Here is a 27,994-nt window from a genome sequence, read left to right on the forward strand (position 1 = left end):
CTGAATTGCGATTTTTCATTATTTAATACTCAGCATCTGTGTCAAATGGTATGAAAACAGAAAAGCACAGAGCAGTCATACGAAATAATATAATCTTTTATTTCCAGCAATTTACAAGTACCTCTGTTAGGTCCCCTTAACAGTGTCAGACTGATACAGCTGCAGGGCAGAAACTGATGGGGAACAAATCAAAGAACTCAGATAACCACTTACCATTACTAGCTGTACACTCTTGGCTAATCTGGTAAGTTTGTTTTAGTTTTGCTTGAGAGGCTGGGATCTGACCCTCATGGCCAATTTAACTCAGGGAAGGTTACGTTTGCTTGTAGGAAGTTCTATACAGATTACAGATTAGAGGGAATATGTGACAGACTAGACAACCCACAAGTAAATATTAATTTATTCTAAAACTCATGGGGATCTCGGTGGCTTTGCTTTGGATGACTTTACCATGATACATCTGCCCTGGAAGAACACAACGGATGGGATGCTTTGTGTGCAGAAATCAATCAAATACAAATATGAAAATTAATTTTAAAAATCTCATAAAAATAAAACAGATCAGAAAACCTATAAACCTACGTGTCGAGCCTTGCTTGTGATTTGTTAAGGCATATTACGCTCAATTCAACGAATCAGATCCAATGTGAGGTTTTGCTGGATATTAGGCACCAAACTTTGATATATTTGTTAAGAAAAAAAAAAAGACTGATAAACGTACAGTAAACATCTCTACTGGTCCAATGCAAAGAAAAAAACTGCAACGAAATGAAAAATAAACATTTATAGAATAAATATATTATTTACAAATAGCTTTGCCACATCTATAGAAATAAATAAACAAAGCCTCCCGTCCCCTGAAGAAATATTCACAACTATAGAGAGCTGTCATGGTCAGCTGCACAGTAATATTCGTGATGTTTGAATGCATAAGTGTGGTATAAACATTTCTGCGTGTGCGTAAAACACATTGGAGCTGCATGCGCTCCTTGCGCAAGTGCGACCTCTTGTGGCAAAGTCTGACATTACAGTACATCTTGTGCACAGTGATCTATTGTGACATGAAATGTGCATGCAACATATGACACTAGAACTCGCCTCAACACACTTGCACAGTTAACAAAACAGACATTTAAGAACAGAAAACAAAGTTTACAGTAAAAATAAAGGGGTATGTTTAATATGTTGTGAATTTTTAATGTTATGTGCCCCGCACAAATTCCACTACTCTGCTGATGATGTGAGATGTGCGCAAATGGAGCGATGCTTCTAAACAGCCCTTTAGCAATGGCATGCTATCATTACTGTCGAAAACTAGAGGTCAGTTGCTTTATAAAGCCTGGCTAGTCATTAAAATATACATTAGTTTACTGGCAGCTACTGATTAGAGATTTTTTAATGGCTGAAAACTGAGGTACAGATTAGCTGCTAGCCATCCTGTTAGCCCTTCAAGTGTTTCTGAGTGGCATCAATCTCATAAAAACATTCAAAATGAAACCATTTCACTCCTCTTCCAGTATGAAAGAAACTAAATTTAAAATCAAGCATGGCTTCAAATCATTCAGAGAGCCGGTTCAACAGCACATTTTTAGCAAGCATGCAGAGGTGTAGATGTCAAAATAGCCCTTTTTTAAATTTTTTGCATCATTCTACAGATATTCTTCGGTCCTTTTGTAAAAAGGCTTTTGAGGCAGAGCGTTTCATGTTTCTTTTGTTTGATCTAATTGAAATCACCAATTGACCATTCGCCAAGCTTTGCACTAAAAACATTACTGAACGAACAAACTTGGATAATTTGGTGTAGGATCTACTTTGAATCAATTTTCACTCCGCTAATAAGGTTCACAAATAATAAAAAAAAGTTTCAAGTTGAAAGACTGAAATAGTATTTTCTTGTAAAATGTGCTCCAGTAATCTTTGCTTTATTTTACAACCTCATTTTACAGTGAAAATTTATTTTACAGTGTAGTTTTAGACTGCCTTTTACAGATATTATGCAAACGTATATCCATAAATTAACTGAGCTATGAAAGGGGCATTTTTGCCTTGAGTTTGCAGACTCTTTTTTAAAATCACACTACTGGGTAATTTAACAATTTCTTTAAAGGAAAACGGCAGATAAAATGCATTGCGATGCATACTTCCTTCGACTCATATGAGAATAATTTCCCATTCATTTTGGACACTTTGTGAGCACATTTAACTAAAAATCATAGAAACTCCAGATCCGTCCTATGAAGTGCTCTCTAAAGCTTGTCAGGGTTAGCAACGGTAACCAAGGGAGGCGGAGCTTAGCAAAGGGTCAACTGTATATATACTCTATATAACAGAATAATATATTTATTGGGATTTGGAAAGCCTTTAAGAGTGCATTGTCAAATATGATTTCTGGTTTGATAAAAGGGTCCTAACTGCCAATTTTCGAACGCAAAGCCCTTTTAAAATAACCACTTCTGCTCCAGTATTTTGAGTCCACTGAAGAGATTTTGGAGATTAACAGACGTGGACTTCACAATATTTGACTGGGGGAAACTGTTGCGTACGTAACGGAAATGTAGCTACGCAAACTTTGGGTTACTGTCCCTCTCTGTAACCATAAGCACAGCTACTAAAGCAAATTTAGATCCTGGAAACATAGCATTGCGTGTTAAATTGGGCGATCTCTATGTATTTTACAGTACTCTACTGTATTTGCATGTTTTATCATCAAAAGGTCCCCTTTGAGATTCAATCTCTACTATTAAGACCCAAGTGACTCTTTTAATCTTTAGCCTGAAATGTTATTTAGGTCACTCTGTGATGGTCCAAATATGGTTTTTGTTTTTAGTTGCCAAAAGGCTGTGAGTGCCGCCCTCAAAACACATAATTTTATATCACTATTTTGTAGCACTTGCTGATGTAGCATTCTATGTTCGTTTGCCTCTCGTGAAATATTTCAAGTTTAAGTTGATGTCATCTTTACATGCAGCCAATGCGACTGGCCATAAAATCGGGCCGAACATCCCCATTGAAAAATAATGAGGATTGTTGTTCTCCCTGTAGCTAAACAACAATGAAATTACATATCAATACCAAAGCAATAATGTCATCAATACAATTATGGTAGCCAGTGCAGCCATAACAATATAGATATTATTTCTCTATGTGGCATCATAAATAAAGACATTTGTGTTGCTTGGACAGAGTCAAAGGAAGCATCGTGGATCAATCACCCACGTCTGTGTCCCGATCTCCAATTAGCCACAGGATGTGGAAACACAGAGCCAGGAAGCCCGTCCCCAGCAGGTCTCCCAGAGCAGTCAAGTAGGGAATGGAGAAGTTGTCAGGATTCATCCCTCGACGCCACATCCAGTTAACCATCCAGTCTGCAAGATACAGCAGGATCACAACCTAGACGGAAACAGAATGTGTCAACATGATGGAAATGGATGGAAATCACCAGGGTGAAAAAAATATAAAGTTATGATATTTTGTGCATATGTGTGCACATATGTGAGTATTATATGTGACCATGGAGCACAAAAGCAGTCTTAAGTCGCTGGGGTATATTTATAGCAATAGCTAAAAAAATATTGTATGGGTCAAAATTATTGATTTTTCTTTTATGCCAAAAATCATTAGGATATTAAATAAAGATCATGTTCCATGAAGATATTTTGTAATTTTCCTACTGTAAATATATTAAATTTTAATTTTTGATTATTAATATGCATTGCTAAGAACTTCATTTGGATAACTTTAAAGGTGATTTTCTCAATATTTGAATTTTTTTGCACCCTCAGATTCCAGATTTTCAAATAGTTGTATCTCAACCAAATATTATCATATCATAACAAACCATACATCAATGGAAAGCTTATTTATTTAGCTTTCAGATGATGTATAAAAATCAAAAACGAAAAAAAAAGACCCACACTTACCCACACTAATGATCCGTCCTGGGTCACACACACACACACATGCGCACACACGCACACACGCACACACACACACACACATACATATATATGCATATATATATATATATATATATATATATATATATATATATATATATTTTTGCGCAAAATTTTAAATTAATAATAATAAAGACATTTGTTTTGTGTTTGATATACACTATTCAGTAATTATTTAATGTTTTTGCATTTATTTGACCACAACTACAATAAAAAACAGTAATATTGTGACGCGTCATTACAATTTAAAGTAACTGTTTTCTGTAATAAAATATTTGTCATTTATTCCTATGATTTTCAGCATTATTACTCGATCTTCATAAATCATTCTAATATGCTGATTTGCTGCTCAAGAAACATTTTTTTTTTCAGGGTTGAAAACAGTTGTGCTGCTTAATTTTTTTGTGGAAACTGATATTTTTCCCAGAATTCAAAGTTCAAAAGAATAGAATATATTTAAAATGGATATCTTTTGTAACATACGTGACTTTTTTGTGTCCTTGCTGAATAAGAGTATATAATTTTAAAATCTTACTGACCCCAAACGTTTGAAAGATAATGTATTTGTAAAGTGAATAAACATTTTGCATTGTAGCAATGAGAATTTAATGTTCAAATGCAAAAAAAAAAAAAAAAAAAAAAAACCTTAAACCTTAAAATAGGCTCATGTTTTTCATGCAAAGTATCATTTCCTTATTATTTCCTTTTGATTTTGTGAAACATGACCCAGATATTTTTTTTTTCCATAGCATTCACTCAAACATCCCACATGTAGGCCAGAAACACTATAAAACATTTATTTTAAACCTAACACTTCCTTGTTATGAGAAACAGATGCTAAGGTATACCTGAAGCAGAGCTGCGGCCAGATAAAATGCAATGAAGAGGGAGGTGAGAGTGGTGTGTCCACCCTGCATAGAGTTAATAGTGTACAGGAAGACCAGATGACCAGGAGCCACCAGGAGGAAGAGCACTTTGGCAGAACGTGAGTTGACACCTGAGGAGAGAGTAAATGTAGGGTGAGTCATTATAAGTATTGCTACAGAAGCATGACTGAAGTCATTAAGACACAATACAGGCAAATACACTACTATCAATATTTAGTGATTACGTCTTTGCAAAAAATTGGGCAGCTGGTTGTTCATATCACTCACCTGAGCCAAAGAACGAGCTCCAGGGAGTGGGACATTTCCTTGGGGCTGGGTCCGGCTCTGCTATGGGCAAGGCGTTCATGTGCAGGTAGGTGGAGATTCGACTGGCTTGAACCGCCACCAAATTGCCGCCCACACCTGCAGCAGAGTAAAACAAACAATGCATGCAATGATCTCTGATGTGTCATAGTAAGGGCTAGTAAACACAATCGACGGAAACACGAGGTGATAAGAAGTCTCACCGTTGATGACGGGAGTGAAAACCGCCATTCCAGCAAAGTTAGGGTTAGATACTGTCTTATCCAGAATAAGGCCTCCAACACTGTTTCAAAACAACATAAAGATACTGTATCTGTGGTGTCAGATAAATGATTGACATATCGCTGTCCGCCTCAAGTGAGTAATCCATCCATCATAAAGAGGAATGAGGAAATGGAGCATCCTTATCTTAATTAGTGTTCTTCCTACCTGCTGATCGCCATGGCGATAATGACTGGCTCCCACCCTGAGTAGAGCACTTCCCGGGTGGAAGGTGTCCGCCGGGCGATAAGTACCCAGATGGGTGTCAGGGCCACAAAGAAGGCACAAACCATCGGGTTGGCATAGTCATTGAATTCTGTAAAGAAAAATGACATTTATTGACAAATTTAATACATTTTCACATTTCCATATGTTTATAAATGACACATTTACACCTATATGTAATAAATATATGTAACATATAATAAATATATGTAATATGTATTATAAATATGGATATAATATGATATATACATATAAATTACTGTTAAATCATTTACTGTATTTTATAGATTTTTTTAAATAGTTATATTTATACATTTACAGTATATATATATATACACATACACACATTATGTATAATGTTTTTTATATATATATATATACTTTTTTTCAGGAAAGGGAATGCCTTATGAAACTTGATGGAAATATTGTTATTCATATAATAATATATTATTCCACTTAAAAAAGAAAGATAGGAAAAATAATACATTATAATTCTGAAGTCAATGTAAAATAATGGTTATAAAATACACATCTCTACTCGAGATTGAATTGTCATGAATAACATGTTTAATGCAAGACTTGTGGAATTCAACACCAGTTCAGTTAGTTTCAAAACCAAAGCCGGTTGAGAAATAACAATAACACAATATTCTTTTGGGTGCAATTTTATATCCAGATTCTGGAGAAGCTGGGTAAGCTGAAAGCTTGGTTGACCTATGATTTCACTGTTTTACATGTTTACATCCAGACCGTTTGGTCTGTGAGGTTTGATAAGACATAAACATGCAATCAGTCTTTACCATAAATGTTTCCATATGCACACTCTCACTTCAGTACTGTTCACCGCACATCAAAACAACAAGGTGTTGCCACAAGAATGCTCAACTTACATTGCAATCTAAACTAGAATATTTGCTCCCACTTTATGTTGTTGCTTTATGTGGTCTAAAGGGAGAGACTGCAGTATAATAGGTGCAGCAAAGAAACTCACAGAGCAGGTGGCGTTCACAAGCCCCGACATGCCCCAACAAGCTCCACTATGCTCTAACGTGACTCAGCATGGTGACTTAGGGAAATCTGACTGAATGTATTACTCATGAGAATCAAAAGTATACAAAAACCATGAGAACCCTCAGAAGAAATGTTTAACTGTTCAGTTTTCTATCTGAATACATTTTAAAATGTAGTTTATTCCTGTGATGCAAAGCAGAATTTCCCGCATCATTACTCCAGTCGTCAGTGTCACGATCCTTCAGAAATTATTTTAATATGCTGATTTGCTGCTGTTATTTTTGGATCATCAAGCAAGTGTTGAGATGCCATTTTCTCCCTGACTGTTCCTCTGCAGCGCAAGTTTTTTGATACAGGAGGTGGCATATCCTGGCTATTATGCTGACCTCTGATATCTTCAGTTAGGACATACAAACACAAGTTCACAACTTATCTGCTAAAATGTATGTGAATCTACAAATTTTAGTGTGCTTGCTCATATATCTGCCTGACAGTAGATATCTGATTACGCCAGTGTTCCTGAAGAGCTCAGCCGAAGAACTGAGGCTACACTCACCGAGCTCTTTATACAGGCCCGTACTGATGCCAGCCAACAGCGCCAGGGTGATCAGGTCACCGAGGCTGGCTGCAATGGGGGTGGCCACATTGTCTGGGTTGATGCCAACCTTCCTGGATGCAATGATAACCCCAATCATGATAAGACCTGGGCGGAAGAGAAGAGGAAAGATTTGTCAAGTAAGCGATGAAATGGTGGAATTAACACAGGAGACTGTGTCAATCCCAAACAATGAAGACTAGACATTCTTCGTTTTTGATACCTCCTGTTTGGAGAATATATTTCCACTCTAGTGTTGAAATGAGACTTCAGAGCTGCTTTGTCTTTCCAGGTTCAAAAACAAGCATTAGCTGCTACTCGCTTCAGCTAGTACATTTCTTTTTTGGTTGTCATAAAACTTTAAACTCTACATGCTTAATTTGACAGATAACTTTTGAAAAGTAACACTACAACACAATGCATTGCAAGTACACATTGTAGAAACTGGAGATGCCACAATTATCAATATAATATTGAACTGTTTGTTATGACATCCACGGTTCAATACGTGCTTGTGAATTGTGTTTTTTTTTTCCAGTTTGACGTATAAATAATTTCTGTGCATTTTTTTCCTTGATGGTTCTTGATGACATTGATGGTTCCGTAAAGAATCTTTCACAAAATCTTACACAAAAGGTTCTAAACCGTGGAAAAAGGTTCTTTAGAAATTCTTCGTGCTAAAAAAATATATTTTCAGAACAGTTAAAAGGAAGGGTATTAGGGAAACCAAAAATGATTCTTCTATGGCATCACTACGAAACCCCCATTTTGGAACCTTTATTTTCAGGAGTGTACCTCTGAGTTACGAGAAACCGATACTGTACAGTACTACATTTGTGATCCTATCCTAGGAAGCATAAAACATATTCACAACATTGCAGTTTAGCTACATTTAGATTGCATCTCAGTGAAGTGTGTTAAATCCATTTTAAAATGCACATTTCAAAAATATGATGTGCTGTGTATGTATTTAGATTACCAACAAAAAACATGTTTTAGTTGCAAATGCATCTCAGTTTTAATTATTTATTATGTTTCAAAATGTCAAAATGTTTCAATTTGTTCAAAATGTTTCTGCAAAAACTACTACAAAATCATTCAAAATCAAAATCAATCAAAGAACATCTAAAGAACCTTTTTCCACGGTTAAGAACCTTTTGTGTAAGATTTTGTGAAAGATTCTTTATGGAACCATCAATGACAATTAAGAACCTTTATTTTGAAGAGTGTTGATGTCTCAATCCTCTCACCTAGCAGCAAAGAAGCGATGAATGCGGTGGCCACGCTGCTGGCACAGAGCAGGATGGCATGGCCCATCTTAAAATTACCCTCTGGAATCCAGCCAAAAATGACTGCAGCGATGGAAGCCAGGAAGCCGACTACTGTGGCCTGAACCTGAAATCAAGAGGAACACGATGAACTCAACATCCTCCCACCTTCCTGAAGTTCAAAGTCTTCATGTCAAGTTTACTTTATTCTCTCTCACCATTAGTGTTATTGTTGGGTTTTGGGGTCATTTCCAAGAAACAGATCACCCTATCATTACATAATTGTTTAGTCAAGCATGCAATCTGGAAATGTCAAACCTCACATGATATGTGACATTGTGGCAATGACTTTGAACACACTGCACACAAATCTGACGAATCTTTAGGACTGACTGCCCCAGCTGTAAGAGATGAAATCTGATCTGTTTCTTCTAAAACTGCTGACTCATCCATTAATTCAATTTTCACTACATAGTCAATGTTATACAGTTCACTACAAAGGAAAGATTGTGAAAAATATGCATTTGAACAGCTTCAGTCAATACTACACACTGCATATGGCGTTCAGTGTTCTTATTGTTAAATAAACTATTAAAGACCTATTTCTGTAAATTAAATAAGGATGAAAATAAATAAAATGTAAATATTAGAAATAATTTCACTTAAATATTCAAATAAAAAATGTTGCCTTGGAAACTATCTGAAATAAGCTTAAAATTAAATTAAAGCTTAACAGAAATATATATATATATAAAAAAACGAATTAAAAAGAAAATCACATAACTAAAATGACTAAAAAAGTAAACTAAAATTAAAATGAAAATAGAAATAAAAAATCTAATTAAAAAGTATTACTAAATGGTATAACAGTTTATAAATAACACTAAATAACACTGATGACATCACATGTCTGAATTTCAGACTAAGATATTAAATAAAATAAATAAAATCTGGATCTGGTATGTAAACATAAGATTTCATAGGCTTATTTACTTGTTTCACAGTCAGACTGGCCAAATAATCAGCTGCTTGTCGCAACAAAACCTTTGTGAATTGAAGAGTTGGCATGTACATTAGACAAACAGGATTGATATTTTTAGAAGGTCTCCAACCTGAATTAGTGCGAGGTTTCCCATGATCATTTTCCACATATCCTTGGCCGTATCCATTTGTCCAATATTAGCCTGGTGAGAGGGGGAAGAGAGAACACAGGAAGTCCATTTACAAATGCTCTCATTATAGTTTGACCACTGCACACTTTCTTCAGAGTGAGCAACACTGATCTCGCTTAAGAGTTCAGATGCTGTTTTGCTTATATTGTATTTCTGATCGCTCAGAAAGGCTGCATGATTCGAGGAGTCATTAACAGTGCGAATGGTGCAGGAAGGGTTGCGTGCTAAAGCTGAATACTTTAAGCAGACAAAAGCCTAATAATATCATAGTTCAACATTTCATGATCCAATCAAATCTAGATGGATAAAACAAAGCTCCTTCCTACATTATTTCCCACTGGATATTCTGTTTCACTCTGAAATGTGAAACTCTCACATTGCTAGAGCCATTAAGAACCACAAAACAACTAATCGTTCTGATAGGATCATCATTAAACTGTGATCTTTCTATGAAAAGGAAACAATGGAACATATATGGCAGGAAACATACATTTTGCTGGTGCTCAGGCGCCTTCGGTCCAGCTTCCAATAGAACAAACAGTGGTCAGTTCACAAGACAAAAGAGGGTTTGATGAGCTGGACAGATGCATCTTATCCTCCGCTCCCTACTTATCTCATCTCTCTCAGTACAGACACTAATGTCAAGTGGCTCCAGCTCTACAGAGGATCTCTGTTTCATGGGACAAGGCCTGTCCTGACCTGGACACACTCAGATGGGCCAAAACTACCTGAATATTTGTGTCTTAGGAAACATAAAACCCCTATGAAAACAAAAGGGTTTAAGTTTTTTTTTTTTTTATCCTTATAAAATTTAATGTAAAACAGCAGATTATGAGCTGCTGCAATGGAATCCTTACAAACTACATACTGAAAACTTTACTGAAGGGTTGTTTTAGTTAACTAACCCTGAACCGTAAACCAAAATAAAATATATTTGCTTGAAATAAAATAAACATTAAATTAAATAATAAATAAAAAAAATTATTTCAGCTAGTTGCCAAAGCAAAATTTCCCATTTTCATTTAGTTTTACTTTATGTGTGAAAGAAACTAAAACTGAAATACACAAACTCTTGAATGGTTTTGAATGTCTCTTCTGTTCACCAAGGATGCATTTATTTGATCAAAACTTTGATCAAAAAATTGTGAAATATTATTACAATTTAAAATAGTTATGTGAATATATTGTAAAATGCAATTTATTCCTGTGATCAGTGTTGAAAAATTGTATTAATAATTTTTACCGTATTTTTGATCCAATAAATTTATATATATATATATATATATATATATATATATATATATAATGTAAAATGTCTTAATTGTTTGCCAAAAAATAATAATAATAATAATAAATATTTATCCGGTTCATTTTTCAACCTGGGAATTAAAGGTGCATGCAGTATATACAGTATATTTTAGCTTGGGAATTTCATGCATGCAGAACATTTTTTTATTTTGTGAACAGAATCAGTATTGCAGATATGGTATAGTATGATATTGTGAAAATCAAAAATGATTTTTAAAAATGGACAGGCCAAAAATGTCTTATTTCAATTGGAAATACATCGATGGTGCATGAAGTCTGAAAATGTACACTTTGGCCGACAGTTTCTTAAATGCAAATCTAGTACAGCAGCCCAACACACATAAGTGAAGGAACCAGTGCTCTTTCCTAAATGAGACAGGAAATAGAATAGCCTGAGTACGTGGGCAGAATGCATTTCACAGAGGCTGACAGCCCAGCAGTCTCTTTTAGACATTCAGTGCACCTCACTGTAGCCTTTCATTACGTCTCAAAAGAGCTGCAGCACTTCTGAGCTTCCTGTGAACTCAACACTTCACTGCTTTAAAAAACTCAATTACACACTGCATGACAAAATAAACCAGATTTTTAACATATTCTGAAGAAAATGTGAGCTCTACTTACTGGTACAAAAGTCGCTGCCACAATGCAAGAGTGTTGTCGGATTTTTCTTTTGCCATTGCTAAGGTGTTCTGGGTGGTTTTCACACATTTCTATGCAGTTGCTATGCTGTTCTGGATGGGTGCTAGGTGGTTACTTCTTGGCCGAAAAAATCCCAAAACTACTACATTTTTCAATTTAAAGTAATATTTCAACCTTTTTTATAATCAGTATTTTATTCTTTTTTATAATAATTCTAGACACATTTACAATTTACAGACACATTTGAAATTTAATTTAAATAATACATTTTCTTACCCCACTGTTTGTTTGCATAAATCTCACAAAATTGTGTTCAATCAATCAATCAATCAATAATTAAATATTTAGCCTCACAAGTAAATTCCTTTTGTTGGAGTTTGAGGTATTTTTTACTGGAAAACAAGACAAAAAAAAAAGAAAAAGAAAAAAAACCTTTACTGCACTGTAACTATTTTTTGGGATTTTATTTCCCAACAGACAATTTTTTTTGTATTTTTTTTTTGTATTTTTTTTTTTTTTTTTTGCATAAAACTTACCTTAAATAAATTCATATTATAATTCATTATATATTTTGATATTACAAAATTTACACACACACACACACACACACACACACACACACACACACACACACACACACACACACACGTAGCGTTTTATTTTAATTAAAAAATATATAAAAAATATTAATAATGAACAAAAGTGCTTCTCAAGTAAATGTATCTTGTTTAAAGGATTTTTAGATATTTGTAACACTCAAAATAACAAATCTGATCACTTATAAAAAATTATATCTCCTCAACAAGCTGCACAATTTGAGGCAGGATGCATTACATGCCAAAGTTTAACTAAAAGTTTTGCTAAAATTATTAAGCATATGCATTAGCCCTAGTCATAAAACAGCCACTTAAAGCCTCAATACTTGATTCTGCGTGTATACAAATCATTGTAGTCCATTCAGTGTTCACCATGCAGGAGGAAAAACAACAATTCTTTCTTTTTTCCTGCAATCTAATTTCTGTTCTGACTTAAACAACAATAACAGCAAATTAGCAACGCTACTGTTACAAATATCCTGTGCAACAGGATGAAGGAAAAAGCAGGCAGGAGAGGCTGTTAGTGGGGCAGTCGTTGCCTATGTTTAAGAGAAGTAAATGTATGTGCGTTTGTATGTGCGCACAGGGCCTCCATGAGGCGAAAGGAAGGAGCTCTTGAGTCAGTGCCAACTGACTGCTGCTCGCTGAGGTGACCCCACTCCGGCGGTCACACTGACTCTTCCGCACTGTGTCCTGCCTTGTATAGCTCTCACACACACATGGCGTGAGGGGGAAACAGAGCTGGCTCGGCTACTTCCACTGCTCATGTAAGGTTAAAAAAATAATTCACCCAAAAATCAGAATACTGTCATTGTTTACTCCCCCTCATGACTTCATTTCTTCCACTGAACACAAAATATTGGGACGGTCACTCTTTTCCAGGGAATAACAATGAATAGCATCAGTATTTGAGTCAGTGAGTTGAACTTGAGAAACTTTTCACTATTTAAATGGTACATTTTCTTTCTGGCAAAGTGTTGTTGTTGTGTTTTTGGTTTTTTGCATATAGTTCAGTAAATAAACGTTAGACTTTAATATAAAAAATATTAAAAATAAAAACATTTTGCTTCAAAAATAAAATATTTTGCTTCAAGTACATTCATACAGTTTGAAGGATTTTTAGATATTATTTACTGAAAAACAAGACAAAACAATGTTACTTGTTCACAAATGAGATATGATTAATATGCTTTGCCAGAGGGAAAGAGGAAAAGTGACATCAGCATTGGGGTAACACATTACAAGTAAGGTGAAATATATATATATAATCAGATTACTTTTTCAAATAACTAGTAAAGTAATGCATTACTTTTAAATTTACAATACAATATCTTATTCACTGATGCCTCTCCTGCCCCCGCGTTCAGAGAAATTGGGAGTAAGGTGCAAGGCAAAGGCACTTCTTTGAGGCTTATCAATTTACCTTTTGGTGTGAAAGGGTCTTTACAGTTGCCAAAAATAGAACTTTTATGTTTTTTTGATATCAAAAATAAATAAGTATGCCCAGATCAGGTGACAAAAAGTAAGGGAAAAGTAGTGTTGGTGCATTTGCATTTGTGTTTTATTTTTGATCAACCTTTATAAAATAATACAAGACTGGAATGATATGTGGATACTATAAGTAAATGACTTTTTTTCTTTTCCTTTTTGGGTGAGCTATTCTCCTAACAGGCTGTCGCTTACTGATACGTGGGGGTCCGAGCAATGTTGATAAGCTCTATGCAAATTGCTCTATGCAAAACACAACGGTGGTCATGCACAAAACAATTCTACAAACAGATAAACCGTGCGTTTCTGAAGCAGAGATGGGAGAAACCTCTGGCAGAGGCAGCGGCTGGAGCCACATAGCTTTTAGTCTAGTTTTTAGCCCACAAACTCCACAAAAGCCAGATTGGGTGCTTTGTGCTGTAGAAACAAGATATATATTTATGTGACCTTTAACATTTTGACTAATAAGTTGTCAAGCAAGCACAGGGTTTACAGAATGTAAAACTTAATAGAATCAAGAGCTAACACCCTCTTAATATTACAGGAACACTGTATAGCAGGCAGTTAGTCACCTTCCAGGAATTGTGGAATGACACAAGACAACAACACTATCATTTCATAAGTAACTACATAGTGTTTCAAAATAGCTAGAATCAGAAACAAAATCAGATTATTCAAATTTTTTATATCCAATGTTTACATCTAATTTAAAGTTTACATCATATAAAGGAGAAGGTTCTTTCCAGCAAAGGAAATATTTGAATTAAATAAGCAGTAAAAAAAAACAAAACAATAATAAACAACATTTAATAGGTAAAATGTACTATACAAAAACTTGGGTTTGGTAAGAATTTTTAATGTTTTTGAAAGAAGTCTCTTCTGTTCAACAAGGCTGCAAGAAGGTGATGATGATTTAGTAGTAATCGATTAATGCAATTAATTGCAAAGCCCTACAGTGCATTGTGATTGGCCGAATACCTCAAGCGTGTGACGGAAATGTTACGCCCCTTAACATACTGTGATGCCCTTGCAAAGTTGGAATTACCCCACTTTATAGAAACTGTATGTTAATACAACTTAACCACTGATTTCTAGTCGTGTCCTCTTTTGGAAGACCAAACAAAGTAGTTTCGCTTTCACAACGAAACACACAGCGTGTGTTGGCGGCAGCGTCAACAATACTACAGTGAGAATCAAAGTTAGACCGTTCTTTGCGTGAACATTTGGGCGGTGTTATTCAAATCTTCTGACACAGTGACACAGACATGTGGGGGCGTGTTTAAACGAGGCGTTTTAGGAGGCGTGGACCAGTCTTTACTTTTATAAAGAATATCTCTTTGGGTTTGAGACTTTAGTCTTTAGGGATCTTATCTATGCAAGAACAGCTTGTAACACTCCAAAGAGAAAGGAAAACTTGAAACTGCATCACCCTTTAAAACAATAATACAGGGCCAAAATTACATGAAGGTGAGCGAATGATGACAAAATTAAACTTTGGAATGACTAATTATGGTTACTTTAAATCACCGCACACAAATTTAACAAAAAACAATGTCAGCTGACAGCATTGCTCCCAGATTTAACCAGCTAACGTGGGCTGCTGACGGATGTGTTATGATTAAACATGTAATCTTGTGGCGGGAGCTCAGAGAGCCACAGCCCAAAAGAATGTCTGGCTTTGCCATAAACCTGGCACATCCAAGTCTAGCCGAGACACTCCATCGAGTGTACGGTCATGTGCTTAACAGGATTAAAATTATGCTAATTTGACTATAGTGCCCTACATGATGTCCCATTAAGATCTCAGAGAATGGGCAGACGCTCAAGTTATTACCCTACTTTTAACATACTTCAGCGAAGGACAATGAAGCTTTGTGAAAATGTTTAATAGCAGACAACTACTATTAACCTCTTACGTTGGTGTGTACAGATATACAGTTAAAAACAAACATTATTTTTTTTACATATTTTAAAGAAAATGTACACTTCAAAATTTTAGGTTCAAAATTTTAGAAAGTACAGCATTTATTTGAAATAGAAAACTCTGGTAACATGTCACTTTAATTGAATTCAATTTAATGCATCCTTGCTGAATAAAAGTTTAAATTTCTTGAAAAAACAAAAAGATCTTACTGACCCTAAACTCTTGAACGGTAGTCTAAGTGTAAAATGTAAGTGGTGATTGCCTGTACAAAACTCATCGCCAGGATGCTATGTTCATTATTTTAGACAATTTTATCATCTGTCTGTTAAAAATTGTAGCACACCTATCATACACACCACTCCGACAGCTCATCAATATATTCCAACCCCTGGTATACCAATATTTGCCTTCAAATTAGAATATTAGTGCATTAGTTTTGACAATAGGAATGATTCATGATTCATATTTCCAGCAGGAGTTACATAAAACTCAAACACACCTCTGAAAGCTGCACAAAGTAAACATTCATCACCATCCAGACAAAAGAAAGAAAACAATGCAATCCAAATTGCGTCATGAAATTTAAAAGATGAAGATTCAGTCTGGTTTTAATGTTTCAGTGATATGGCGTCAAAATCATGCTGCTGTTCATAGTTCTTTGTTCAGTATTCCTTGATTTTATTTAAAGGTCCCATTTTATCAACATTTACCTGTATCTTCAATCATGTCCATTGGAAAGCTCATGTGTTTGATATTATATTGAAGGACTTACTGCAGTAGACAGTCTGGAGGCGAGGGTCATCTCCAAGTTCCCTTTCAGACCCAGGAGAGCAGGCACCAGGATAAAGACTTCAGTCACCTCTGTGAATACTGTCCAGTGCTATTGAGAAAGAGACACTTTTTAATACAAACCTTCATTAAGCATTAAAGCCAGACAACAATCTAGAGATCATCTGTCACACTGGAACTAAAACTGCAAAAATAGATTTTTTTAGTGAGAACTGTTTGCTATCTCTTGCTTTTGATTATGAGCTGCAATTTAAAAATCTTATCTTATGAAAAACTGATTGAACCTAGTCTACTCAGAGTTGAAATGGATTTACAAGTTGCTAAAACTTAAAAAACTGAGAAAATCATGTTGAATAAAGTCAGGTTTTTTTCTTCGCGTAAAAAACGTATTCTCTTAGCTTCATAAAATTAAGGTTCAACCACTGATCTCAAATATTTTAACTATTTTAAAAATATCCATACTAACTTTCTGGACCTTGAACGTTGAAGTTACCTTGCTGTCTACGGAGGGTTAGAAAGCTCTTGGATTTCATCAAAAATATCTTAATTTGTGTTCTGAAGATGAACGAAGGAACGACATGAGGGTGAGTAATTAATGAGAGAATTTTCATTTGTGGGTGAACTATCCCTTTAAAAACAAACATGAAAAAGAACTGTGATAAGATTGTGGATTATGATTCTGTCTGAAAACAATTGTGATATTTTGGCCTTATCTTCCACACCTATTATGAATTCATTTTCATTTTGTAGCTCTGCAGTCTTACAGAGTCAAAAATTGACTTGTTTGTGTCATTTCTATTCTAAGGAATTGTAAGATAATTTTTGAGACAAAGTTTATTTAGAAAACTCAATTATATTTCCTGAGCTATGAAGCAGCGAAATCTCTGATAACACTGAGTTTATCATCTGCCAATGTTAAATTCAGGCCAGTTTTAGATCCATTGATGCCTTCTGAACCTTTTCCAAGCGTCCGATATTAGACGTCTGAAGTTGATGACTCTGGTAACTGGCAGGCTGTTTTTTTTCCATTAGGCTGCAGTGCCTTAGATGCAATGCAGCAGCAGGCAGTATAGATCAATACATAGAAGGTGTGCTTATCTTTAGACTCATTCCCACTGGTGCACAGCAATTACAGGCCTGACACTGACTAGCTAAATCAATTCTAGCATCTTGTCAGCACATGGAGAGAGCGAGAAAGCACGGCGGGCACCGCTAACATAACGCTGAAGAAAAAGCGAATGGTAAACATAAAACAAAAACACAAAATCTTCTACAAATAGCAGCAAAAAGCACTAGTTAAGGAGTTTGAGCGGTGCAGCTTCCAGTGGGCGGGTTTCAATGGCTGTTTCTTTTTCCTTGAGTCTTTGGCAGTGCAGGGGCCACTTTTAAAAAAGGACGAACATCAATTGGGAGCTGGCGCCCAGCCACTTTGTCTTCGGTTCCCTTTGACTGAACCTCCTCTACTCTGTCCATCTCCCTCCCCCAGTACGATGTTGTCTTCAGGGAACAGCACAGTCCTGGCCAATGCCTCCATGTGCCTCTAAGGGTTCTGCGAACTTGACGCACAGCAGTGCAGGCATGCAACCGGAGGGAGGGAGGCTCGGATTGCAGGATTGTGTAATGTTGGCTGGCAACGCTCCTCGGTTCCAGCACCTTGGTCTCCAAGGCTCAGTATATAAGGTCACAGAGGAATTCTGTGGACGATCTACCAACCTGGGTTGTACTTAACACCGGTGAACCTGCAGTGGTCTATGTGGATGCTAAGAGTTTCTAGATAAACTTATCAATATTGCAGTGGCGTCAAGGGATAGTTAAAAAAAAAACAAAAAAAAAAACACATTTACTCACTCTCATGTTGTTCCAAAACTACACTCTTTAAAATTAGTATCCAAAAGGGTGATTTTGTAGTGATGCCATAAAAGAACCATTTTTGGTCTTTAGTGGTTCCATGGATGTTATGGTTCTTCATGGAACCATCAATGTCAAGAAAAGAACCTTTAATTTTAAGAGTGTACTGTATATGACTTTCTTTTCCTCTGTGGGATACAAAAGAATATATTTTGAAGAACATTATGGTTGATTTACTTTTATTGACATTTTTTTTTAAATACCTTCCTTCATGTTCTGCAGAAGAAAGAAACATGAGAGAGATTAAATATTAATGATGATTTTCATTTTTGCGTAAACTATTTCTCTAATAATCTGGAAACTGTCTGGAAAATGAGATTAGTGCTTACCCATCACTCAACCAATTTTATGCCTGTAGCACAAACAGTGCTGGTACTGTAAACAAAAAACTATTAAAAACTGTTAACTGAAATAAAGCTGAAGTAAAAATATAATTATTTGATAAGCACGGAAAATATAAAAAATTAGAAATGCTACCTTGAGAACTAAGTACTAGTTCTAAGTACTAAAATGATTAAAACTGAAATAAAACTAAAACTTAATAGAAATACAAAAAAACTAATAAAAATGACAAAAGCACACAACAAATATATAGAGTTATTTAAAAATAAATAACAACTGAAAATATAAAAATAAAAGGTAATTCAAAATATTAATAAATACCTATAAATGAATAATGTGGGATGAACAACACAGAAAGATGAACAAACCCTAAACTAGATTGGTTCAGTTGGAAATGAACTCTACAGGATGGTAGATCTCAGGAACAGGACAGGGCATTTCTGCCCTAAATCCTAATTAATATTGACATTAGCCTTAGCATTGTGGCTAAATAATCATTTCAGTGCAACTAAATAATCATTCATCAAGGAAAGCAGATGATTTAAGTCTCTGCAAATAGAACGAGTAATTAGTTTGATCTTTGAGACACTAGGAAACAAAAGCACAATTTCGGCACCTGTTCCTGCCCAAGTTACTCTACAGGACATCTGCCACAAAACCTGAAATCAGACACCTGCACTGGTGATAATAGAAGCCAATGATGTGGTCAAACATTAAATGGAACTACACAGAAATTTACTATAAGATCTAAGGTCATGGAAGGTTCGTACAGGACAGGTTATGCTTGTCTGTCTGCATCGAATCCTGTCAAAACGAGATGACGGTGGATGTGGTAAACCCTAACTGGCTTCCTGTCAGGCCTTAATGTTAAGTCTGTTGTCCTTGTGGTAAAAATAGTTTAGCAACACATTCAGACTTTAGCACAAACAGGTCTGACTAGAGGTTTTCTAGCACAATGCATTCCACATCAGCGGGTAAAAAGCAAAATCACCAAGTCGACTGAAAAACAAGTTTCCATGCTGGTTTAGCCTACAAAGGGTGTGGAGCTCTGGACTGTATTATGTAGTGACGTAAAACCTCATGGCTTTAGAACACTGAAGAACAACTAGTGAATTCTCTTTCACAACTGGTTATAAAATGTCCCTACGCCAATTCACAGGTCTACACCCTTTCCTTAAAAAACAACCATAACAAGTAATAAACAATCGGTCTTTGGATTTTAAACTTGATTTCTATCATTCACAGAGGAAATTGAGGAAGTAAGTATTACACAAAACAAAAAGCCACCTCAGAGACTCTGGACCACCAACTCTAAGCGGTTAACCATTTTTGGTTACCCTTCGGCATCTACCAGGTTACAATGGGAAGTCATGTGGTATGTCCATCTGTAGAATAACACTTTTTCCGAAGGTAGCACAGATTACCCACCCACACTCTTAAAGATAAAGGTTCTTTAGATGATTCAAAACTTCACATTTTCTTTATCCTAATAAAAATGGTTCTTTTAAAAACTATTTACTGAAAGGTATTTGATGAACCTAAATTGGATCATCTATGACATTTGGTGACTGATGACAAACCCTAAAAAAAATATGCTACCTGTCGGCTGGGATGTGCTCCTTATTTTTAAACAGGCCTACTGTAAAACATACACACATGCAGGATTGAGTACACTGGAATCTCTCTCACTCTCTCAATCTATCTATCTTTCTCTCATTTCAGTGGCAATTTGTCACTGGTTGAAAATAGACCCTATTAGTTCTCAACTCTGTAGATTTCCTCTACATGAAAATCAACACCATTACACCCTTTCACATGCTCTTGGGGGCAAGGGAAACCCTTAGTGTGGAACAGCATGTATTTGGAAAGAACCTGTTATCTGAACATCTAGCATCTGAACAGCGTCAGACATGCTCTGCTGCTCTTAGCACCAAGAAGCATTTGAAAAACCCTTGACTGATGGCTTTCTGTCAACGGCATCACAAGCATGCAAAACCTCAGAGTCACAATTTCTATGCCATTTCCAGTGAAAACCCCCTTTTGTAACCTTTTTTTTTTTTTTTACTTAAGTCTCTTTAGAAAAAAATTAACTGTATTCCAAACTTATTCACATATATTCCGATATTATGATTTTTTTTAAATTGTATTGATTTAACTATAATCTAAATGAAACACCAAGCAATTGGTTTTTACTTACCTGTACAATGTCCAGAACCATGCCAGCTGCAACTGTCCCAAACCCTGCCAGCAGGAAAGGGAACAAAACCTGGAGTCCAATAGAAAAGGACGTTTCCTTTAGTGGAGCCGGTGGCACCGGGCTTTGGTCCGTACTAGTGTCATCACTCTCGTTGCTTTGGCTGGCATTCTCCAGGAGCGCGTCCTCTTCCCTCTGGCCCTTTGCGTTCGCCCGACAGTCGAGGACCCCCATGTCTGGCCGTTCGTTCTCCGGATCACTGTGGTCCGGTATGGAGGTCACTTCTGTGAGTTCGTACTCCCCGGGGGTCTGGGGCACCTCCTCGGGGCTGTCGGGTAATATAACCGGATGGACCGACCCGTTGGAGTGGTGGAACGCTGGCGGAGCCCCCTCCTTCTTCATCTCTATCCTTTCCGTCCCGGTGGACATGTCGGACAGTTTGTCTTGATCTTTCGACCAGAGTACCATGCGGAGGCCTTAGGATGTAAAATGTCAATTAAGAAGAAATTAAGAAGCTGGAGGGTCTTACTTGAGTTTAGATCAGCTGTTCACCTGATCTCTGGAGATAGTTTATCCCATTAAAGATGGCTGGTGCTGATGAATGAGTCTACAGGTCAGGGAAGAGAGGCAGGTGCGTTCCCCGTCTCCAGGCTTGTGTAAGATCCTGCCTGAACTTGGGTAGCATGCAAATTACGTTCCCCATTCAAAGTAAATTTTCCTTTAAGACATAACAACAGAAAGCCACGTTAGTCTGTTTGAAATAAAAAAATAAAAAATCCAAGTGAAATATTCTTCATAAAATTTGACAAGGCTGATGTCTCGCAAGCACAAAATGTCACAAAAAGAATGAGAAAAATAGGTTTGAGGGTCCTAATGAACATCCACTGCTGGAGTCTCTGGGAGGCATTTGGCTAAAACTTTCTAACCAGCTCTGGGCAGTTGGAGGGCTGGAGATGTCTCACTTTACACCACGTGGTAAATTGGTTTTTAAAATGTATTTAAAGGTCTCTGGAGCCAGGGTAATGTTACAACTCACTGAAATGCCTGAGTCTGATAAGGTCGACTTGTCATCTGCCGAAGGGAACAACATATATTATAAGTTCTTAAATTATTTTAGCTCATAAAAATCTACTTTCTTCAGCTTCATTCAAAAGTCATTGATATATCCATGTCAACCTACTAAACTGAAAACTTAGGTTTAATAAATGCCTTAATTTAAATGAAATATGCGTGATAAGCTCATTTTGTGTAATGACTTAATAGGAAAATATAGCTAAAATTCTGAAAACTCCTAAACACGAATAGAAATTATAACGAGTTCATAGACTATAATTTCAATGGATGGAAACAAAATATGAAATTTCAACATTATAACATAATGAAAACATAGATAGATAGATAGATAGATAGATAGATAGATAGATAGATAGATAGATAGATAGATAGATAGATAGATAGATAGATAACCACGGACAACAACTTTTGCAAACATTAAAACCGGCTTCGTTATAGAGTTTCAATGAAAAAACTTTTTTAAAGCCTCAAAAAACCGACTAAGACGTGATATTTAAGCATGACAAAACTTTCCGGGAGATTCTTCAGAGAAACGAACCCCCACAAACGTCTTTTCGGCACGGCAGAAGGAAGAGAGCATACGAGCCAACAACAATTTGCTCATTACCTCCACACTGAAACAAAATCCCTACTTAGTAGTCCGATCAAAACCAGCGCTGCATGGGACGACGTAAATTAACACGGCTCGGTGCCGCTTCGCTTCATCAACACCTCGCTCTACATCCCGCAGTAAAGAAAGTTCATCCCGTTCATTTAAGACTTATTTAAAACTTCATGCCAACTGGAACACAGTGGCAAAAAATACTTTTTTTTTTCAGGGCAAAACAGTACAAACTTGTGTAAAAGTACGTTCACTTTAAAAATCAAGGCTCTTCAGTGGTTATGTCGAGCACTTTGGGTTCATCAGGAACCTTCAGAAAACCATTTCGGATGCATAAGGTACTTAAGTAGTTACATGGTTTCGTTAAAGAAATAAAAAGTTCTTTAAAAACAAGTGTACATTATAGGATAAGTGGTCTCAGGCTGCCATACAGTTTTGTGAAGATAAACTAGAGATGTTCTTTGTGGAACTGTCAGAATCTGTGTTTTAGTTTCGGAATGGAACGCTTAAATTTAGAATTTAGAATCTAAGGGTTTAAAATTCTAAACTTGGATACACTTTAGCAAGGCTACTCACGTGACATTTATGTCATTGAAACAGAGCTAATGCGGTATTCATGTACATTGCCAATGGAGCAAAATAAATACATTATAGTTAACAATATGTTATTAAAAGAAGCAGGTAAATTAGTCACCTCTTGTGCCTACCTTGTAAAGAAGACACTGAAATGCTCAATGCGGACCTGCTGTCATTCTCCTGTCATTCAGGCGGATCTCGTGCCCTTATCTATGGTTATGGAGCCGGAGCGTGATTAATCAGTAACCTCTCGGCTGAGGCTGTCAACTCCGATCCGTTACATTGTTCCATTTGACACGCGCTCGATCCTGCGCATCTAGGAGGAAGTCGTTAGCAGGACAGCGCTGGCGAAAATTACGAATCCTACTATGGAGAACGCTTAGCTCATGAATTTAAAAATAGCTCGCACAGGCGTCGCTTGGTAACCATTCCGGAACATCCAGTCACGCAACGTAATTAATATTTATGAACCAACAGCCTTCGCCCTAGTAGGATTCGTTCCTTCGCGAACTGACTAACGCATTCTTCTTTTCAGCCAATCAGAAAGCCGTGCGTCACAGCATATAATTACTATTCATGAGGTAATCAGAGCAGGGATCGCGGGATTCGTGTGTGTTAATATGTGTTCAATTACAAGCACCAGGAAGCGCTTTTGATTTTATTTTAACAATACCCTGGATAATCACTGAAACTAAATGTTTATCTTCCTGAAACAGGCTGTAATACATTCACTGCAACCATACAAATTGAATCAATACGAATTATTCTTCACGTACAGCAGGAAACTATTAAGGTAACTACTATTAAATTACAAGAAATAAATGTAGATACAGTTAGAAGCAATCTCTTTGTGAAAGGTTGTATTTGATCCATTATTAAAATACAGAAAGCATTGAATTTTTCTATTCAGTTAAAGGAATATATATATATATATATATATATATATATATATATATATATATATATACATATACATATATATATATATATATATATATATATACATACATACATATATATATATATATATATATATATATATATATATATATATAATATATATATATATATATATATATATATATTCTAATAGAAGAGCTCTGAAAGACCTGCATAAAGAAAACTAAATGAAAACTTTATTTTTTTCTTCTAGTACATGTAGTATTAGCCTATTCTGAGAGCTATCAGGATGATGGAAACTGCTCTCAGCTGGCCAACCGGGACACCACAACATGCTTACACCCCAAGGCATCAACACGATCCACAAACTGACCCCTAACAAGATCCCCTGGCGCTCTGTGCTCAGTAGTGCTTCTCAGGGGACTTTGGGTTCGAAGAAAAAAAAAACAAAAGTTGCTTTGAGTGTTATTATTCTGCTTGCCAACAAGAATAAGAGGTCAAAGAATGCATAGCATAAATTCCTAAGCTGTTTCTGAAAACCTGAATTTATAAAGCTTCTAGCCTTGGGCAGGATCTATGAAATCAGTTTATAAGAAATCAAATCCTTTGTGGTTTTGAATTGGAAATTCTCCTCTCCCTCTGATAAGGGACAAACACATTACAAAATTGAATGTGTTTACTGCCCTGTGCTACTTAATGCAGGCCTGTTGTCTTTAGTGACCTTCTGGACCTGTATTTTGAAGCATGTATTTGTTTTTAAGACACTTTCAAAGGACCAACGTGCACTCACAGATAACCTTTGTATTGTCAGACAGCATTCTCTGACTTGTGATGTCATTTATTGCAGGTGGTTGTAGATCATGAATGACACACTGACTGTAGATGTGTACAACATATATAAAAAAAGAGATTGAAGGCAATTATGTCACCATTCGCTTAACAGGAATCATGCCATACAATTACAAAGAGCACAACAACAGTGTGCTGATGACAGCTTCACATGTCTTTCTTATGAGAACCAACCAAAGCACGCTGATAAACAAGTAAATTCATCAGAAGAACCAGGCGGGGTTTGGAATTAAGTTCAAGTCACATAAAGATCAGTATTAATGGAATGTAAAGGTCACTGACTAATTTCAGCAAGACCCATCTAGATTACGAAATGTGACTAGAAAATGCAAAAGTTAAACATCACTGTCAATGCGTTCCCAGTAGAAGAGAATATAAATTAATAAAATAAAATCTTAAGTATACACCTGGGGCCAGCGGGAATTTTTGGACTGTATGCATGGCAGTGAAAAACAGAGTATAATTATAGATTATGCAGTGACCAGAAACAGTACATAATACACAATATCAAAACAATAAAACAAATTAATGCTGATAAAAAATGTGATCTGGCTGATCTGGGTATATGCAAACAAAAAACAAGAAAAAAATGGGTTTAACTTAATTATAGTTTTATTACACATACACTACCGTTCAAAGGTCATACTCACCATGGTTGCATTTATTTGATCAAAAATACAGTAAAACAATAAAATTGTTAAATATTATTACTAATTAAAATAACTGTTTTCTTTTTGAATATATTTTAAAATGTAATATATTTATGTGATGCAAAGCTGAATTTTCAGCATCATTACTCCAGTCTTCAGTGTCACATGATCCTTCAGAAATCATTCTAATATGCTGATTTGCTGCTGAAGAAACATTTCTTATTATTATCAGTGTTGAACACAATAGTATTGCTTAATATGTTTATGGAAACCACTATACATTTTTCTTTGACTCTTTGACGAATAGCTCAACTTTCTAAGAACTGTCAGCCCTAGAAAATACAAAAGAACAGCTTTATTATTATTTATTTATTTATTTATTTATTTATTATTATTTGTAAATGTATTTATTGTCACTTATGACAATATAACGCATGCTTTCTAAATAAAAGTATTCATTTGTTTAAAAAATATCTTACTAACCCCAAACTTTTACTCTGTAGTTCAAGTTATTTTATTTCACACATGGATAGATGAGCCATACAGATCTTTGTTGTTGATTTATCAGTTTATAACATATTTTTGTTTTATGTGTTTGGCCACAAACCATCTGGCAGAAATATACTATCATTTGGCACAAAAAACAATATTTTTCTGAACTATTTTCAGAACACCATTTTTAGAAGTGTAATATTTTTATCACACCACATCTTGTTGTTTTCACACTCATAGCATCCCCCAACACAAACCGGATGCTTATATCAGTTTGGGATTAAACTATTGTGTTAGTTTGAGACTAAAGTAACAGCAACTTCTCTACATCTGAAACTTGCTCACAAATCCAAAACTTTACACAGTAGTCAGGGTTCATAACTCCTGAATTTTTTTCTCACTAGGTCTGAGATTAGAACTGCCAGTGCTAGTCAAGCATTAACGCTGTGCATCTAAATCTAAAAACAAGCAAAGTGTTGAAGTGTTTTCACTCCTTGCTGAGGTAGAGATGAGCCAACAAAACAAATCTATCCATAGCAACAGCATCATGACAACCACTCTCCCCTGGCAACTCTCCGGATATCTCTGCCAGATCGGTACGCTGTGCCTTGTTTTTTTGTTTCCCTCTCAGGAATGTTCAATTGGATTTGGAGAATCCATTACTAAAATATATACCTGTACTGTATATTAAAGCAGCTAAACAGTGTGAATTGTCTCTTAAAGGGATAGTTCACCCCAAAATAAAAATTCTGTCATCATTTACTCAACCTCCACTTGTTCCAAACCCATATGTGTTTCTTTCTTCTGTTGGCTACAAAAGATGTTATTTTTAAGAACGTTGAAAACCAAATACATGTAGTTGACGGTAGCCATTAACTTCCATATTATGAAAATCAATGGCTACCGTCAACTGTCTGGTTACCAGCATTCTTCAGAATATCTTCTTTTATACCCAACAGATGAAAGAAATTCATACAGGTTTGGAACAACATGAGGGTAAGAAAATGACTACAAAATATTCATTTTTGGGTGAACAATCCCTTAAAATTATATCATGGCACTAGAAATATGTAATTAGGAACAGAATACAAAACAGTAAACCTTGGATGCACTGTGAGGAACAAAAAATGTTTTAAACAGTATGATTACATAAAGGGATTTCTCTATTTTAGAACAGGGTGAACACAGCTCACATTTGACATGACATTTGGTGCAAGGTCCAATGCCACGCGTTGCATAACCCCACACATTTCAAATGAATGAAGAGAAGAAAGAATTGATTTTACAGATTACATCAGTTTATTCTGGGTTGTACTTCATACACCAACTTACGATCAAACGAGAGACATTTGGATTTCCTAAAAATTTTAAATAAAACTTTCATAACGGCAAACTTTATATATTAACAATTTTTATTACTATTAAGTTTTTATTAATATTTTCAATTTGGTTTTATATTTTCTTAAAGTTTTAGTCCTTTTTTACGTTTTAAATATGTCTATATAGTTTTATTAATTTTAATTCAGTTTTTAGTTGCCTTTGCAACTAGCTGAAATAAAATAAGTGTAAGGTTTTTTTATATTTTATTTTTATTTATTGTTTTATTTTATGTTAATTTATTTAATTTCAGTTAATTTATTTCAACTAATGAGACTAATGTTTTTTATTTTTAGTTAACTAACCCCTGAGCGAAGGAAGCCTAGCACATAGAGTATTTAATGTTTTATGTAATGCATTATATTTGCCATTTCGTCAGTTCTACGAGTTACATGGTGATTATTCTGAATAAATAATAGTCTCTGATGTATAATAAACAACCACTGGCCTTTCTGACATGCCCTGCTTTCAGCTTTATTGACATGTCTTACTGGAAACATGAACAGTTAAGTTTGCTTACCTGACAACAAAGCGTGTCACTTCCCCTATTTCTGCTGGTATTATCTGATCGTGGGGAACTCTGTGGCTTACTACAGGTGTCCACAAACG

General features: G+C 35.6%; 1 protein-coding gene across 4 annotated transcripts; it reads right to left on the reverse strand.

Annotated features, from left to right (window-relative positions):
- Positions 1–78: 78 nt before the first annotated feature.
- Positions 79–27,994, reverse strand: LOC109070370 (solute carrier family 41 member 1-like). Of its 4 annotated transcripts, XM_042766772.1 has the most exons (12): positions 23,249–23,472; positions 21,419–21,584; positions 20,870–21,342; positions 16,406–16,513; positions 9,619–9,690; positions 8,489–8,633; positions 7,200–7,346; positions 5,576–5,723; positions 5,350–5,429; positions 5,111–5,245; positions 4,805–4,953; positions 79–3,390 (listed from the first exon to the last, which is right to left on the reverse strand). In XM_042766772.1, exons 3-12 carry the CDS (start codon positions 21,332–21,334, stop codon positions 3,205–3,207), a joined length of 1,635 nt encoding a protein of 544 aa, XP_042622706.1. In that variant the 5' UTR covers positions 21,335–21,342; positions 21,419–21,584; positions 23,249–23,472; the 3' UTR covers positions 79–3,204. The 4 variants fall into 4 exon arrangements, with proteins under 4 accessions (XP_042622706.1, XP_042622708.1, XP_042622705.1 ...); XM_042766774.1 differs by lacking the exon at positions 23,249–23,472 and adding an exon at positions 27,906–27,994 and having other exon boundaries at positions 20,870–21,584; XM_042766771.1 differs by having other exon boundaries at positions 20,870–21,584.

Source organism: Cyprinus carpio, chromosome A11 (genome assembly GCF_018340385.1).
Source record: "Cyprinus carpio isolate SPL01 chromosome A11, ASM1834038v1, whole genome shotgun sequence".
NCBI lineage: Eukaryota > Metazoa > Chordata > Actinopteri > Cypriniformes > Cyprinidae > Cyprinus > Cyprinus carpio.

What these genes read in the sequence shown, in the direction of transcription:
- LOC109070370 (XM_042766774.1), bottom strand. Translation starts at nt 21,334, where the DNA reads ATGGTACTCTGGTCGAAAGATCAAGACAAACTGTCCGACATGTCCACC. An exon ending in GGGCCTGTATAAAGAGCTCG is followed by an intron (nt 5,724 to 7,199) that starts GTGAGTGTAGCC and finishes TTTTCTTTACAG; the next exon opens with AATTCAATGACTATGCCAAC. An exon ending in ATCGCCATGGCGATCAGCAG is followed by an intron (nt 5,430 to 5,575) that starts GTAGGAAGAACA and finishes GTTTTGAAACAG; the next exon opens with TGTTGGAGGCCTTATTCTGG.